The 17414-nt window shown below is 31.5% G+C and overlaps 1 protein-coding gene across 1 annotated transcript in view; it reads left to right on the forward strand.

The window, feature by feature from the left end:
• The window catches only part of LOC130623642 (dynein axonemal heavy chain 10-like), an 82684-nt gene that overhangs the window by 46949 nt on the left and 18321 nt on the right, over window positions 1-17414 (forward strand). The window contains exons 9-40 of the mRNA XM_057439146.1: window positions 179-355; window positions 595-811; window positions 1359-1480; window positions 1577-1663; window positions 1899-2012; window positions 2194-2334; window positions 2501-2689; window positions 2914-3074; window positions 3147-3378; window positions 3460-3549; window positions 5039-5203; window positions 6149-6307; window positions 6402-6518; window positions 6987-7089; window positions 7314-7492; window positions 8173-8384; window positions 8497-8732; window positions 8810-8964; window positions 9226-9348; window positions 9481-9714; window positions 9999-10225; window positions 10403-10571; window positions 11192-11292; window positions 11670-11853; window positions 12789-12923; window positions 13151-13303; window positions 13943-14131; window positions 14725-14871; window positions 14957-15148; window positions 15517-15635; window positions 15997-16291; window positions 16490-16747. Coding sequence (XP_057295129.1) covers window positions 179-355; window positions 595-811; window positions 1359-1480; window positions 1577-1663; window positions 1899-2012; window positions 2194-2334; window positions 2501-2689; window positions 2914-3074; window positions 3147-3378; window positions 3460-3549; window positions 5039-5203; window positions 6149-6307; window positions 6402-6518; window positions 6987-7089; window positions 7314-7492; window positions 8173-8384; window positions 8497-8732; window positions 8810-8964; window positions 9226-9348; window positions 9481-9714; window positions 9999-10225; window positions 10403-10571; window positions 11192-11292; window positions 11670-11853; window positions 12789-12923; window positions 13151-13303; window positions 13943-14131; window positions 14725-14871; window positions 14957-15148; window positions 15517-15635; window positions 15997-16291; window positions 16490-16747 — 5382 coding nt within the window. The remainder of the gene's footprint in view (window positions 1-178; window positions 356-594; window positions 812-1358; window positions 1481-1576; window positions 1664-1898; window positions 2013-2193; window positions 2335-2500; window positions 2690-2913; window positions 3075-3146; window positions 3379-3459; window positions 3550-5038; window positions 5204-6148; window positions 6308-6401; window positions 6519-6986; window positions 7090-7313; window positions 7493-8172; window positions 8385-8496; window positions 8733-8809; window positions 8965-9225; window positions 9349-9480; window positions 9715-9998; window positions 10226-10402; window positions 10572-11191; window positions 11293-11669; window positions 11854-12788; window positions 12924-13150; window positions 13304-13942; window positions 14132-14724; window positions 14872-14956; window positions 15149-15516; window positions 15636-15996; window positions 16292-16489; window positions 16748-17414) is intronic.

Consider the following 17414-nt stretch of genomic DNA (forward strand, 5'->3'; position numbering starts at 1 on the left):
TTAACTGCACCCTGTGTGGATATAAAATTTGCACAATATATATATATATATACAATTATGCTTTAAAACTTTACAGTTAGTTTTATGTGCACATTAACTAACAAACGCATAAACAAGTCTCTCTCTATAAATTGCTTGGGCTTTTTAATCAAAATATTTTTACTGCAATATTCCTTAGGTTGATCTTACCTATGAGATGTTTAAAGAACAAGAATCTAACCCACCTATTTGTAAAAACCATCCACCTGTGGCAGGTGCAATAATGTGGGAAAGGTCATTGTTTCATCGTATCAAAGGAACTATTTTAAAATTTCAAGTAATGGAGGATATGTTGAACAGTGAAACTGGAAAACTGGTAATTTCAAATTTTTTATAATTTATCTTCATATGGCAAACCTTAAAAACATCTGAGCTGTAAAATGGTGTAAACTTGGGACTAGTTTTTAATTTTAAGTCTTAAAAACAGTTTGGTTTATTGCAACAGGAATTCGACCCTCTGCACAAATTTAGGATTAGTCCCATTTTAGATTTCAACAATAACCAGAGTTTTTTTTGTATATTGATATTTTGCAACAGTTGTTCTCAAACCATTAGGTGACTCGTAAATATGTGGCTGTTGCAAGAATAATGAAAGCATATGAAGATCAGAAATATGTTGCATGGAAGGAACATGTTGAAGCTACTTTAATGGGTTATCTGAAACGCAACTTGTTAATTCGACCAACATCTGGTACAAGAAGCCAAGCAGCATTGGTTGATAATAACAAATCATCAGTGAGAAACTTGAATGTTGGTGCTCAAAAGTCACAAAGTATGTTCTTTATATGATTCTTGTGTTATGATTTGTTTTTGTTTTGTCTTGTTATACTAGACTAGTTGATGGCGATAACTTCACCGGTTTGCCTGTCCTTTATTCACTGCATTTCGTGTGTCTCGCTACTGCAGTTATTATTTTGCGTGACAAACAGACGTACACAGTATTATAATGTAGATAGTATAAAAAAGGCTTATTTCTTTTATTACTTATATACACATGAACTGCATTTTACTAAGTCTAAAGATTTCTCTGTAATACAATATTACAGAATTGTAAAATAACAGCTTAGGAAAATTAGCAGATTCTTATAGGTTGACTAAAGATGTCCATAAAGATTAAGAAAAATTTTTAAACATTCTCACCCTAAAGTTCTGACTGTTTTAATATGTTTTCAACACTGACTTTTCTTGCAGAGACTAGTTGTACTAAATATTTTATTTTGCTTTTATGTTGTTTAGGTAAAAATTTAGTTTTTAGCTACAGCAGTAAATCTAATAGCTTTAAAATAATTTGTATTGGCCTTTACGTTACAATATTTCAGCCTCTGCCATACACTACATTGTTGATTTTGCTCCCGAATTATCCGAAATAATTATTGAATCAAAATATTTTGAACAAGCTGGATTTTCCATCCCTGACTTGGCAAGAAATGTTGCATTACAGGTATCATATATGTTAAAGTAAACTTGTTTTTTTACTTCAAAATGGTTGAGTTAAAACATAACTAGTTTTGTTTATTATTGTTTAACCTTTCTTTAGGAGGAGAAATATATACGCAATGTTAATGGTTTAAAGCAAATGTTGAATCAATACCATAATTGCTTAAATATGTTAAACCCTGCAGAAGTAAGATTTAGTGTTTTTTGAAAATAAATTGCAATTCTTTAATTCCATTTAAAATAGAACTCAAGGAAGTACAAGCCTTTTTTAATTTTTTTGGATGTTTTTGTTGCTTAGATATTCAGGTTTAAAGATTTTGACATATTTAACATATTTTAACATTGATAGTGTTCGATGGTAATCCCAAATTTAATATGCTTGTCCAATTTAACTTAAATTAACATTGTTTGCCACATTTTAGTATCAACTTCTGGATGATCACATTAAAGACCTTCATCGTGTCCTAAAACCCGGGGAAAAGAGGCTAAACTGGAATTCACTTGGTATTTATGACTACATCACTAAATGTGGACAGGTTAGTTTAGAAAAACAAAAATTATTAAATTCGACACAGCAGATCAATGTTCTATACAAATTGTCTACCTACTTGTAGTACAGTCTTTCAAAGTTGTGTTTTTTCTTATTATTATTGTCCCTCTAGGTAACTGCAATATACCAATATAATTCTTTTTTATTTTTAAAGTCTTTCCTTACAGGCTATTGCTAAATTTGAGTCACTTATTAACCAAGTACAAAAGAATGCTAAAGATATTAACAGTAGACTGCAAGTGCTGGAGAAAAGTGAACTGTTTTTGAGACCACCCGTCACAGTAGCCGGCACATTTCCTGTAATAAAGGTGAATAAATGTAGCCATGTTGAATTTGCTACCTTAATTTGCTACCTTAATTTGCGACAATTTATTAATCGTTTTTGTTGTGGATTAGCATTTAACCATATATTAGTTTTTCCCAATTTCGTGATCACTTTAACCTTACAATAAAGTGGTTTGTTGCCTTGTTTAGGAGTATATTGATTTTCTGGAAAGGATTCGTGTACATGATATGGAGTCTTTGGCACGTAAATACCGTGCAATTGGGCCACTCTTAACCAAGATGGAGGGTTTAGTTGCACACACAAACACAGGAAAGTCACCAAAGCTTCAACAATATTATTCCTACTGGGAGAAAAGAATTTTTCAGTCCCTATTGAAGGTAAGCAAAAAAGTCAATGAAATTTTAAATAAGCTCAACAACTGGCAAGGTATTGTGTAGGGTGCAACTATTATTTGTGTGATGTGTGTGTTAAAACTACATTCAAGTATATTCCGGGTTCTTACGTCAATCCTTAGCAAGTTAGCATAAAGATTTCCCTCAAAATTTGTGGATACTCCACTAACATTTTTAATTTAATCTATAAAGTATATTCTTTTATTTAGTTTGTCACTAAAAACTTGCAGTCAATTTTGCATCAGATTCAATCCAAAGAGCCTTTGTTTCAAGTTGAAACTGTACTCTCTGCTCCTGAAATCGTTTTGCTCCCATCAGCTGGAGAATTGTACAAGCTGTTGCTACAAATGGTGCGAGATACAGTGGAAAGGTAGTAGGTTTTGTGTAAACACGGTTTCAATTTTCATGAATGTGCTTTTATAAATATTTATTTGAAATTTAGTACAAAGTTGTTTATACGTTGGATGCATGGTACGTGTATTGAAACACCACCACAACATAAAGAAAGTGAGGACGAACCTATCATATTCAGCTTCTTCACTGACATTTCCGCTCATCCACAAGTCCTTGATATGGTGATTCAAATCTCGAAATCAGTGCAAACAACATTAGGTGGTTTAAATAAATACCTAAATAAATGGAAAAGATACCGACGTCTTTGGAGCCTTGATAAGGTGTTTATATATTGCGTTTGCATGGCATGTCTTGCTACCTGTTCATGTTCCTATGTTACTCATTTAAATTTAACCTTCTAGACTTTATTAATTGAAAAATTTGCAGCAAAGAAACCCACATGTGTTCAGTATGATGAAAAGTTGCAGTTTTATTCCAATCTTGTTATTGAGGTATGTGGTTATTTGTATGAGGTATTTGTTTTTTCTTTTCAAAGATTGCCATAAATAAATTGTCGTGGCAAGTGCCAATAGTGTTTTCGTCTAAATCTAAATAATTTGTTGTTTACTTTTTTGATCATGCGGTGACCTATGAATTAGAGTCTGTCTTTCCATACGTCCATACATCACAGCTTTTTTTTGGATCAATTCATTAGTTTATTCTGACTTTTTGCACAAAGTTACTATTAATAAATGCGAAAAAGTGATATTTTTAGATATGTGAAAAAAAATCATGATGACGGCATTCTTTGGAAAAACCAACTGTAATTGAAAAAAACCTCAAAAAAAGTGTTTTTGGGTTTTTCTCTAAAAATTATTACTTTACTTTTTTTATAAATGATTTAATATGTTAGTACAGATCATTATCAACAAATTTCATTTAGTGCTGTATCTAGGGAAAATTTGGTTGCTAGGAAACGAACCTAAAACCGCCTAAAAATAGACTTTTTTCGCATTAATTTTGCCTTATCTACGTTCGTCATAGCTTATCTCCAAATTTGTTAATTAGGTTTTTTTTAAATTTTAAAGATTTTTTTGTCTTTTTTTAATAAATACTAGAAAGGAACGATTTTGGATTTTCAAAAAAATGAAATGACAGTATTTTAGGCAAAATCAACTGAATTTGGGTCCAATATATTCTTTTTTAAGTGTTTTTTGAAAAAGTACTGTTATACAACGTTATACCTAATCTGTACAATCTGTACATAAAACCACGTAGCTTCTTCAGTTAATTATAAGTACAGATAATTATCTACAAATTTCATTTGGTCCTACATGCAGCAAAAATTTAGTTTCAAAGATTGGTTTTCACATTAAAAAAAAAATAATTTTTTATCAAAAGAATATGTTAAAATAATATTATATCTTTTTTTTTCAAACAAGTAGCTATGTTGACCTTACTTTATGTCATTGATTATGTCATTGAAACATCAAGCTCAATATCACAATTTAGTTTTTTGAAGCGGTTGCATGCATTTGTTATCTCCTAGCTCAGTTTATCATTCAGGATATCATTGGGTAAAACTGACACATTTACTGCAGGGGTAACCAGTGAATTTATCAAAGTGGAACTTGCCCAACTGCTTTGCATCCTTGAAACTTTTATATAGTGACATACATTGTTTACATTTTACTTATTTCGCATACATAGTGTATTATTGCAGTATATTTTGTGGATCAAATACAATAGCATAGTATGCATATATGTATATTATTGCTCTAACTTGCTTGCCTGCCACAAACGTCTTTTTGTGGTCAGTAAATGGCTCCAAATGGGTTGACAACACTACATTTACAGGGCATTAGAGTGGGAACTCAAACCTGCAACCTTATGATAGCAAGCTGAAAGTGCTACCACTACACCACCTAGGCTTATTAGATCAATGCATTGTTTAAAGAGTCTAAATTTATTACAGGTAATATTTATTAATTAAAATTTTAGCTTGGATCTCAACCTGTTATAAAAGATATTGATTTCATTCATTTAAATTTGGAACCTCTTGTCATCAGCATTCAAAGCAATGCAAGAAGTTGGGTGAAATGTATAGGGAAATTGTTGAATGAAGCAGTGAGAGAAAATTTAAATAGTTTAAAAAGTGAATTGAATGTAAGTGCTTATTTTTTTTTGCTCTTCATGCACTCTCCAGCAAAGCATATATTATTCTGGTAGCTATTTTGCAATGCAATTATTTTTTATAGTGAAATGTTTTTTTGTATATTGGTGCCATTATTTGAAATCTTACATCTCAAGGTCGTTGTTTGTAAATGCGCTGCCATTTTTATATTGTAACATTGGTCTTTTATACTGTGCATTGCTGCAATTGTAGTAGAAGTTCATAGTTGTTGTGGCAAAAGCTGTTGAAAACTAATACTTGTGATGCTCTCTAGGAAAATCAACCACTTCTATTTTTAATTCGTATTTTTAAAAAAATAGAATTCCGTATTTCGTATTTTTAAAAAATACAGAATTCGTATTTAAAAAATATGTGTATTTTTAAATGCGAAGTAATGTCTGGCTAGGGATCGTCTCTGAGATGGTTTCATTTTTTATACAAATTAAAAGTTTCTGTATTTCACTCTAAAATGACGAGAAAACGTTTCTGCAAAGTTTTAAAGTTGCCGTATTTCATTCTACAATGAAGAGAAAACATCCCGGGGAAGCTTTAAAGTTGCCGTATATCATTCTAAAATGACGAGAACACGTCCCTGTGAAATCATTGAGCCAGTACCTATTAAAAACAAACCTGTAAAATTGAGTAACTCACTTGATACACGTCATAGTTTTAAAAATACGAAATTTTATTTCTAAAAATAGAATTTCGTATGCTCTATCTTTAAAAATAGAATTTCGTATTTTCTCTTTTCAAAAAATATAAAGCTTGTATTTCGTATTTTAAAAAAATAGAATTGCGTATTTTAAAAAATACGAAAATTCTTGTTTTGTATTTTTAAAAATATGGTATTTTAAAATACGAAATTTGTATTTTTTAATATGCAAAGAGAAGTGGTCGTTTTTCTTAGAGAGGATCACACTTTATATTTTAATGCCTAGACACATTCACAAGACTTAACATGTTCACCTGACACATTGGAAGATTTAAAGTTTGTTTTAAGAAGCATTGCTCGCATTCGTGATATGCAGCTTGAAGTGGAATTACAAATATTTGATATTCAAGAGCGCTATCGTACATTAGAAATGTACAACATAGAGGTTTGTAAATTTTCTTTATGCAAAATGTTATCATATTTGTTATTCTACATGCTATGCAACTCATTATTATAAACGTTATGTCGGATGATTTCAGATTGCTGTCCCGGAAAGAGAGTTATCTTATACCATCTCACAAATTTGGGATGATTTGTGTTATCAAGCTAAAGAGGTGGATGCAAGTTTGGTATCTGTCAAAACAACATTCACTGAAGTAAGTGTCAACAATATAATTTAGTTCACGAATGGCAATTTACAATTTGTTTCCTGATTTTTATGTTATGAGAAGTTGTTCCAAATGTAAACATAATCTGCTATATATAATGCTTACTGTCTGTAAGCTATAGGTGATAGCGGTGTGTGTAGCAACAGCTGAATTTTTATAGATTTTTCTGCAGTTAGTTTCCAATAACAGCAAGAAAATCAACTAAACTAAATAAACTTTCGGTGCATTTTAAAGTAAATGTATTGCAAGATATATATGAAAAAAGCAGTAGCGAAACATTGTTTTTTTCATAAAATTGAAAAAAAAAGAATAACCTTAAACACCCCATTTTGTAATTGTTTTTATTTGTTGTTTTTAACTCTTTTCCTTTAATTCTTTATGAATTACTTATTTTGCTTGCAGATAACAAAATAACTGATTTAAATAGAAGTTTCACTCTTATGTATTCAATTTTAGCTTACCGTAAATCAAGTTAAAGAGTTTTCAACAGAAATTGGAAAATTTCGAGAAGTATTTATAATAGATGGACCAGGTTCAGTTGATTCTGATCTTGATCAAGGTTGGTTTCCCTTTACATTTGTCCACTCTGTTCTAAGGCATCAAAAACAACGACACAAAAGTACTTGTTCATGCAAGAATGCAGTAGCCTATGAGTTTTACAAACAATGTTACAGGTAGTGAGAGCTGTTTGGGGAAGCAAGTTAACAAAATATTGAGATATGTATATCTGCTAACTTTCTCTTTATCACTTTTTCTATTTATTTATATATATATTATATTCAGGGCTTGAACTGCTTAAGAAATTTAAAGAAGACTTTAACAAGTATGAAAAGGAGCGACAAGAATTGGCCAATGCTGAAAAACTGTTTGATTTACCTATCACTATGTATCAAGAAATGCAGTTGATTGAAAAAGAATTAAAAGGCTTGGAACTCATTTACTCAATCTATGAACAACAAAAGGTATTATCTTTACAACTTAAACTTATTGCTCATCGGCAAAAACACTGACCATAAAGAATTGACTTCAATATACCTCATTCAATTAAATTATTGACCACGAAATTAACAGGAAAGAAATTACTGCAAATGCCTAGAACAATTTATAAAAAAAGTTTTTAATCAATGCCATTTAGCTCGACTGATTCACAAAAAGCATTAAAATAATGCAAATCGGGATATTAGAAGACAAACTTTTATGGACACATTTATCTTTATTTTGAGGATGGGTTCATTGAAAACCAGTTCCTCTTGTTTTCTTCAAAATGACTACAAAATGCCCTCCAGTTTGCCTGAACACATACAGGAACCATATCAGGATTATACTAATTTATGACTGCAGTATGTACTGGTGGGTGAGCTCTGTATTCCAATTGTTAAAAAAATATATTTTTAAACATTAATTGCCATTTTTTAATTAACCAGTAACTTTTTTAACATTCTGGATATTCATGTTACACTTTTGTTCCACGTTTATGTATGACTCCAGGATGTAAAGATCAGAAACAAAAAAAGTTGTACATTATTTTTATTTTTGTAAATTTCTATTTAAAAAGTCACTCAAAATAAGCCATATAAGCAGTATGTAAATGGGATGGTACTGTGCTACATTTTAACCATATGAACAATTTGTTATGTTAAAGGCTGCTATAGAAGATTGGTCCAGTACATTGTGGGCAAACTTAGATGTTACAGTTCTTTCAAATGGAATTGATAATTTTGTGAAACAAATCAAAAAATTACCAAAGGACGTGAAAGCACTTCCAATTTGTCATATTCTCGAAGAAAAACTAAAAGAGTTCAAAAGTTCTATACCGTTATTTTCGGATCTGAAGAATGAAGCCTTGCGAGAAAGGTAAGATTGTTACACATTTATTGTTTGGTTTGAGAGGCTTAATATACAGGAGTCATCTAGTATTTTTTAACAAAAACCTAACACAGCCCAATTCAAAATATTTTTTGTCCAGGCACTGGAAGAAACTTATGGAGTTAACCCAAATGAAGTTTGATTTAAATCCAGAAACCTTTACATTGGAAAACATGTTTGCTATGGAGTTGCACCGGTTTACTGAGATCATTCAAGACATTGTTGGAAGTGCTGCAAAGGAGTTGAGTATTGAGAAAGGTATTACTGAAGTAGCTGAAACATGGGGAGCAATGAAGTTTACAATTCACAAATATATGAAGGGAACACAAGAAAGAGGTAGTATTTTGTTGTTGTTATTTTTTCTTGCTACATTAGTACTGATTTGCAACTTTATGTGAATATCTTTCATGCAGGATACATTGTTGGTGCTGTTGATGAAATGTTGCAAATCTTGGACGACAATGCTATGAACTTGCAGAGTATGACAGCATCTCGTTTTGTTGGACCTTTCCTAGAGAATGTAAACAAATGGGAAAAAAGCTTGTCACACATCAGTGAAGTTGTTGACGTAAGAAGATGATCACTGTAATTTTTGTAGTTTCTGGAAAGTATTTAAGAATGACATTAAACCAGTTAAGTTTCTTAGGAGTCCATAAGGACTGATCAAGTATAAATATAGTGGTATTATGGATAAATAAGGAAATGGCGGGCTTTTTCAGTAAATGAATTGTATAGTTAATTAAGCGGTAGTCCTAATTAAAGAAAATATACTATGTGTCTTATGCTTAGCCTTACTTAAGAAACTTTGTAGCATTTTTCATTTTGAAAGGTATGGTTAGTGGTACAACGAAAGTGGATGTACTTAGAAAGCATATTCATTGGTGGTGACATCAGAGCTCAACTTCCAGAGGAAGCGAAAAAGTTTGACGATATTGACAAAACATTTAAAAAGGTAGAATTCATATTTAAATATTTTAGTAGCTGGTCTTAGCTGCAGTTAAAGTCTTTAAATTGCTTAATCAGAAAAGAAGTATTTCCTGAAAAAGTACAATGTATACTTTTCTAGCCCTTTTATTTTTGTTAGATAATGAGTGATACTGCAAAGAATCCGAAAGTGTTGGAAGCTGCACATGCTCCCAGCAGATTAGAGACACTGCAGATGTTATCCACTGGATTAGAGAAATGTCAAAAAAGTTTGAACGATTACTTGGATAGCAAAAGAAACGCTTTTCCACGTTTCTTCTTCATATCTGATGATGAACTGTTGTCCATCTTAGGAAGTCATGAAGCAACTTGTGTACAAGAACATATGATTAAGGTTTAGTTTTCATTTAGTATTTTTTATATAAAAAATTATCACGATGCATTACAAACAAGCTTCGCTTAAGAAATTCTTTCATATCATCACATACGGTTCCAACAGAGAAGTATTTACGAAAAAATTTATAATTTTTGGTGTAAAGAAAAAAATTCTGCCTATAAAGCTTTGAACTCTTGCATCTACAATTTATGGGAAAAGTTTTAACAGTGCTAATTGGGTAAAATGTTATTGACTGTACCCTTCTTATGAAAGTTAAATCCATCACTCTGATTTACATTTAGATGTTTGATAATATTGCCAAATTACGCTTTGAAGAAGGAAATTCAAGCAATGAAGTGATTGTCACTGCAATGATTTCGAGTGAGGGCGAAGAAATGAAATTTAATCAAGTTATTCAAGCTGAGGGTCGTGTTGAAGATTGGATGACAAATGTGCTCCAAGAAATGAGAAAAACTAATCGTTTAATAACAAAAGAAGCAATTTATAAATATTGTGAAAACTGTACAAGGTTTGTATGTTACTAGTAGGGTTGTAATGCAGTTAAGTCAAAATTACCGAACACATAGTCTCAAAAATTTGATAAGCACACTCTGTATACTTCAACAAACATGTGTTGGTCTGTCATTAAAGGACTTTTTAGCATTTTAAGTGTTTTATCCATTCTAAATCAAGGTTAATTTTATAGACCTGACTGGATGATGAAGTATCAAGGTATGGTTGTGTTAGCTGGTAGCCAAGTCTGGTGGACATGGGAAGTGGAAGATGTTTTTGATCAAGTGAAGAAAGGTAACAAATTGGGCATGAAAAATTATGCAAAGAAGATGCATGCACAGATTAATGATTTAGTTGTCAAGGTATATTTATTTTAATCTATGAAATACGTGATTTAAAGTTATAAGTCCATTTCTTCCTTTTTACAAATGACTTCCTCTAATGAACATCTATTTTCATCATCTCTTTAGTTATTTATTTGAGTGTTATTAACCATAATTTTATATTTGTATCACTTTTTTGTAAAAAAAAGCTTTCTTTGGGTGGATGTAATCCCAAGCTTAGCTGACATGTCTTTGCCAATTGTTCTGTTTGACATTGCATTGAAAGTCTCTTCTATTTGCTTCAAACAATCGATGTAATTGAACCGTCTTTATCCTCATTTGGTTCCCAGTGTTACCGGTATATTTTTAAGATTTGTTAAGATTTGCGAGTTGTTATCAAATTTATCACTCTAACACTTTTTATATTCATAGCATCGTTGTAAAACAATTAAGTGTAGCAAACCAAGTTACAAAAGAATTATGTCTAAACGCACACTAACAATCAAATATGATATTAAATACAAAATATTATGAAACTAAGAATACACAAAAATTCTGTCTTGATTACTTACAATTTATACTGTAAGTTTTGTGCTGCTATGAGTTTTAAGTTACTAGAAAACGTTTTGAGTGTGCGCTTCTAATTATTGATATTTTAGGTGCGGTCTAATCTTTCTAATAATGATCGAAAAAAGTTTAATACTGTTCTAATTATTGAAGTCCATGCAAGAGATATCATTGATAGATTTGTTAGAGATAGGTACACATTTTTTTTATTAGTTGTTTTTGAATTTGTTATTGTGTATTATTCTGAATGTTTTCCTTTTACTGTAGCTTTCGATTAATCAACTAGGATTTTCATTAAATTTTTTTCAACTATTTTAGGGCAGGGGAGGGCATTTTTTGTATTAAAATGAACTTTCAAACTCTCAATTAAAAATGATTTTAAACTTTAGTGTAATATGATTCACCTAGAGTAGTTATATACTCTGTGTGTTTGTCCAGCATTAGATAGTTCATCCAGTACGTTGAATCCAATACATAAAACATTACACTTGACATTAATATCACAGAGATCTAACTATTTATTAGGATTCTATTTTAAAAATGATTAAGAAATAAATGTCTTTTTGTTAGTATAATGGATGCTAGAGAGTTTGAATGGGAAAGTCAATTGCGTTTTTATTGGGTACAAAAGCCAGACGAACTGATTGTCAAACAATGCACAGGAAAATTTGGGTATGGTTATGAGTACATGGGTTTAAATGGTAGACTGGTTATCACGCCACTTACTGATCGTATCTATTTAACCATTACTCAGGTAGGAATAATAGATACTAAAACTTTGTTACCCAGTTAAAAAAGAAAAAGTTTGTGTTGCATGCATTCGAGTTGACAACCTTGATGTGTGTGTATAATATTTTGATACATTTTTGGCTATTTTTGTAACTGCTAAAGAGAACCAACTAAACAAAGCTCCACAGCTGGTTGTGTATACCCTGTAAAGCTTGCTTAACATGCTGGTATTGTGTTACTGCCCATATCGAGCCCTACAATAATTTGTAATCAAATAGCCTAAATTGTGAACTTTTACAAAATAAACTCTATGAAATAATATTTTATGAAATAATCTGTGAAATAACATTTTGCATAGAAATGGAGTTTTTGCTGACATAAAAAAATGAATTGGAAATACTAAAAGTGTTAGAAAACTCTTTTTAAAGGATTTTTCTGTGTAGTCACCTAATTAAAATGGTGTTTAATTTGATCACTGTTTTAGTCAATTTAATGTCCCTTATGAAGATTTCATTTCTTCTGTATACAATAATCTATAATACAAATTTTTTTTTATGTATTGATATTTTATTGTGCATGTTTTTATAAGCAATCCTATTTTCGGGATCAGAAATTGGTTTCCGAGAGGGCTTTTTTTACCCTTGAGTTGTTTAGCTTGATACTTAGTAACTAAACTGACACAGTACCTGACCCTTTGGATCGTGTTTGTTATGATAATCGTAGATCGCTTTGTTGCAACCAACAATGCACTTTAAACCTTACGATCTTATAGTTTTCACAATGTGGAAAGGATTAGTTTAACATAGCCTAAATGTTAAGTTAAATAAAAATGTTCAGAAGATGGATATAATGCCTGCAAACAATTTAATTTAGTTAGGCTTAATTTAAGGCATAAGGCCCAACTGGCTTACTCATAAAAAACATGTACATCATAAAAATTCTTATGTTGATGTTATTTAGGCGTTGTCCATGTATCTTGGTGGTGCACCAGCTGGCCCAGCAGGTACAGGAAAGACTGAGACAACAAAAGATTTAGCAAAAGCTCTAGGCTTGCTGTGTATGGTCACAAACTGTGGTGAGGGTATGGACTTTAAGGTGAGCTTGTCATGTATGACTTTCTCATAGTACCCGAACCTGGGTGCAAGATAATTTTTAATTTATGTAGAGTTTTATGTATCAATACTAGGGTAGGTTTAAGCTTTTTGTGCAATTTAGGAGAGTTTTTCGATAAAAAGTTGTACCATTTGAGACTAAACTCCAGTTTCATTGTTTTTCTCTCAAAAAAAATTTTCAATAAAGCTGACATAAATTCTGCTTTTCAGTCTATTGGAAAAATATTCTCCGGTTTGGCGCAATGTGGTGCTTGGGGATGTTTTGATGAATTTAACAGGATTGATATATCTGTGTTATCAGTTGTGTCTACACAAATTAAAACACTGCAAAATGGTCTCATCATGGGACTCAAACGCTTACAGGTTAGTTTGACTTTGTTGTTGCACTTTGGATTAAAAGGTTGAAAAAACAAGTTATTTTACGACTGGGGTTGACTAACAGTTTTGAAATAACACATCACTGTTACTGAGAAAATAATAAACAGCATTAATTGTAGTTTTCCACCTCTGTATTTAAGAGAATAAATCAGAATATAAAACTACCAAAGCTGTTATGGCTGGAATTTGAGATCAATTATAAAGGCAGGAATACCTGAAAAAGCAATTCACTTACTTGAGCACTTATTATCACATAAAAAAGATGTTTCTATTTAAAAAAAATGATTAAAAAGGGTAGCAAATTATTCTGAAAATTATTCCATCATTACCGACAGGTAGTCTTGTGGTGGAGCGTTAGCTTCCAGTGTAGGAGGTCTTGGGTTCAAACCCTGGCCGAGATATGCCATAAAATTTTGAATCTATCTTTTCTGCTTAGCGTTTGGCACGAGAACAGGATTGATATCTTAGGCAGTTGTCTAGTTCAGCAATTGCTGTGCTTGCCAACTTTATATAATATCGGCAAAAAAACTGATGTGTCTTGACAATTTTATCTAAGACATAATTCAATAATGTGTAAATTTACCACTAAAATTTATACGACACTTTTTCTTCTTTTAATTTTAGTTTGAAGGAAGTGAAATAAGTTTAGATCCTCGTATGGGACTTTTTATCACCATGAATCCTGGCTATGCTGGCAGAACTGAGTTACCTGAAAGTGTGAAAGCTTTGTTTAGACCTGTCATGTGTATTGTTCCAGATTTGCAACAAATTTGCGAGATTATGTTGTTTTCAGAAGGCTTCCTACTTGCAAAAGTACGTCATTTCACATAGTTTAAAAAATGCAATGAATGTGATAGTTTCAAAAAATCTAAGAGTAAATCAAATGCTAAAATTTGTTTTTTGAAGAAGTAATTTTGCCAAAAAGCTTCTTAACAACATCCATAAAATAGCATAGAAAATACTTTTTTTACCTCTAGCTCTTTCATTGTCAACAGACTAGTTGTTTTCTATACTACAACGACATTCACAATATTTCGATATTTATGTGCTATGCAAATTTTCGTGTTTCTGTAGTCTACATTTTACCCACACACAAAAAGGGTGTATTACGGTCAATTGTATACCACCCTGTAAAATTAAATTTTTACATTTGTTTATTTCTTTGCCTTTGCATTCTGAAGGTTCATCCATGTGCATCCAATTTTCACCTTCAATAAAAAGCATTTGGATACGGTACTTCAAAAACTGAAAAATTGTACGAATTTGACTAATGGTGTTATGTTTGAAAGGATAGCCACAAATATTATTTGCTGAAACTTTAAATATCTATTAAAATGTAAAAACTTTTATAAGCTAAAAAAGACAAGAAGAACTTCTTGTTGTGAATTGTAATGTTTTACTCCCAGGTTTTAGCAAAAAAAATGACAGTTTTGTACAAGCTTGCTGCTGGACAGCTGTCAAAACAATCACATTATGATTTTGGTTTACGTGCACTGAAATCTGTGTTGGTTATGGCTGGTGAACTAAAGCGTGGCTCACCAAATCTACACGAGGTAATGTTTATCGATGAAGATACATTTTATATATTTTAACACGAAATATTTTCATAACACAACAAATCTCCTTTTTTTTTTGTAGGATGTTGTGCTGATGAGAGCATTGCGTGACATGAATCTTCCCAAATTTGTTTTTGAAGATGTTCCATTGTTCCTTGGTTTGATATCAGATTTATTTCCTGGTCTGGATTGTCCACGTGTGCGTTATCCTGATTTCAACGATGCTGTTGAAAGTGTCTTAGAGCAGAATAATTACGTGTTGATGGCACATCAGGTAAAAATAAAGAGAAAGTACTTTTGTCATCGTTTATCAAAAAATATGGATTGAGATGTGATTTTTTTATACTTTAATATTGTTAAATCTTTTGGGTATAACCATGCTTTTTGGATGAAAACACATGTGATTTCAAATGGAAAGATTGCATGCTTTCTTTAGTACACTTTATAGTTATTTTTGATGTATTTAAAATCATAGTTTGATCACGAATTAGTTAAGTTTACAATGTTATATGTAACCATTAGTAGATAACATAGGTATGGTCAAAGGAGAGGGTAGGAATCGACAAAATTATCAACCTACATTGTTTTCTCCACACTTCATATGTTTCTTTTGTGATAACCTAAACTTTTTTGAACTCTCAGATTGACAAGGTTGTGCAAATGTACGAGACAATGATGACACGTCATACTACAATGATTGTCGGACCAACCGGTGGTGGCAAATCTGTTGTCATCAATACTTTATGTCAAGCACAAACAAAGTAAGTTGGACAAATTAATGCTATCTTTTTCTTTTAAAAAGTTAAAAATGATCCTTAAAATGTTTTGACTTCTTAGGATTTTGTTCTTTGTAACTACAGTGGCAACCCTATTTGTGATGTCAGAATTGATACCTATGACGTAATTTGAGACCTATAAATTTGATTGGTTGCCTGGTGGTAGTTCTGTCATTAAGATATGCGAATCATGTCGAATATAATAGCATCTATTTTCCATTTCAATTAAAGGACTATGGAGCAACCTGGAAAACTCAACTTATTAATCTGTAAAATACTGTAACGGAATATCAGCCGTATTCACAGTGTTTGTTTGTGTATATAAAAATGTTTTTGGTTTATTAAGGCTTGGAACACATACTCGTATGTACACAATGAACCCGAAAGCGTGCTCTGTCATTGAACTGTACGGGACACTTGATCCAGTCACACGCGATTGGACTGATGGTTTGCTTTCCAACATCTTTCGAGATATCAACAAACCTACTGAAAAGAAAGAACGAAAATATATTTTGTTTGATGGTGATGTAGATGCGTTATGGGTAGAGAACATGAACTCAGTTATGGATGATAATCGTCTTCTCACTCTAGCTAATGGAGAACGTATTCGATTGCAAGCTCATTGTGCCCTGCTGTTTGAAGTATGTGTTATTACTCTACTTTTTTCCGATAACAAAAGTGCAGTAAGTTTGAATGAGCCCTTGCAAAATATTTACAAATGTTTCTATAGAGATGAAAAAAATTATAAGTGTTAGTTAAAATACTAAAAAAATAACGTGTAGTCAAATGTAATACTTACATAAGAATTTAAAATCATGATACTACTATTTTTTCCTCAGGTGTCAGATCTACGGTATGCTTCACCCGCAACCGTCTCGCGTTGTGGGATGGTGTACGTGGACCCAAAGAACCTTGGTTATGATCCCTACTGGCAAAAATGGGTAAACAGCCGTGTAAACAAACAAGAACAAACGGAACTGCAGAAGCTGTATGAAAAATATGTGAAAAATCTAATTGATATGATTTTGGAAGGTATTGTTGATGGTAGAGAGGAAGCCAAACTTAAAACTATTGTTCCACTTACAAACCTTAACATGGTATGTAAATATTTTTAAAAAATTATGACTTACAGGGTGACGACATGTCAAAACTATTTTAAAAGGCCTGCTATGTCAATACATTAGGTCCAGTCATGGAAAATACATTTTTTTTAAAAAACTGAAGTCATTAGATATTTTGATAAATCCCTGTTTACATTGATAGTTTTTTTGTTCAATTATTTCTGCTGTTTTTGTTCATCTGTTTTTTAATTGCATACCAATGCCATCCGAAGAGTTATTTAGTTTAAATCTTGAAAAATATTATCAATTTATTCAATGACCATAAATCTCCTCAAAGGAGTTACAAAATGTCCAAAATTATTGCCACCCTGTTATACATGATAGATCTTGATGGTCTTTTTTCTATTTACATAAGCCGCTGCTTAATAAAAATTCTGTCGTTTCTTATTATTTGTTTGGTTCTAAATTTTTATTTTTCTTGTCTGCTGAAAAATGCAGTATAATGTCAACTTTTCTCACATAAAAGAACAGTAAATCTTATTGGCTAAGCAGTGTCAATCAATTACTTTGGGAAGTCTAAGAGTTGCATTTCATTTAGTGGAAGGTCTAACACTAATGTTTTTTTATACTTTTTATCACTACCTTCCTTTCCGACATTTGTATGTTATTTCTTAATATGTTATTTCTTTGAGAATAATATTTT

The sequence above is a fragment of the Hydractinia symbiolongicarpus genome, chromosome 13 (genome assembly GCF_029227915.1).
Source record: "Hydractinia symbiolongicarpus strain clone_291-10 chromosome 13, HSymV2.1, whole genome shotgun sequence".
In the NCBI taxonomy this organism is placed as follows: domain Eukaryota; kingdom Metazoa; phylum Cnidaria; class Hydrozoa; order Anthoathecata; family Hydractiniidae; genus Hydractinia; species Hydractinia symbiolongicarpus.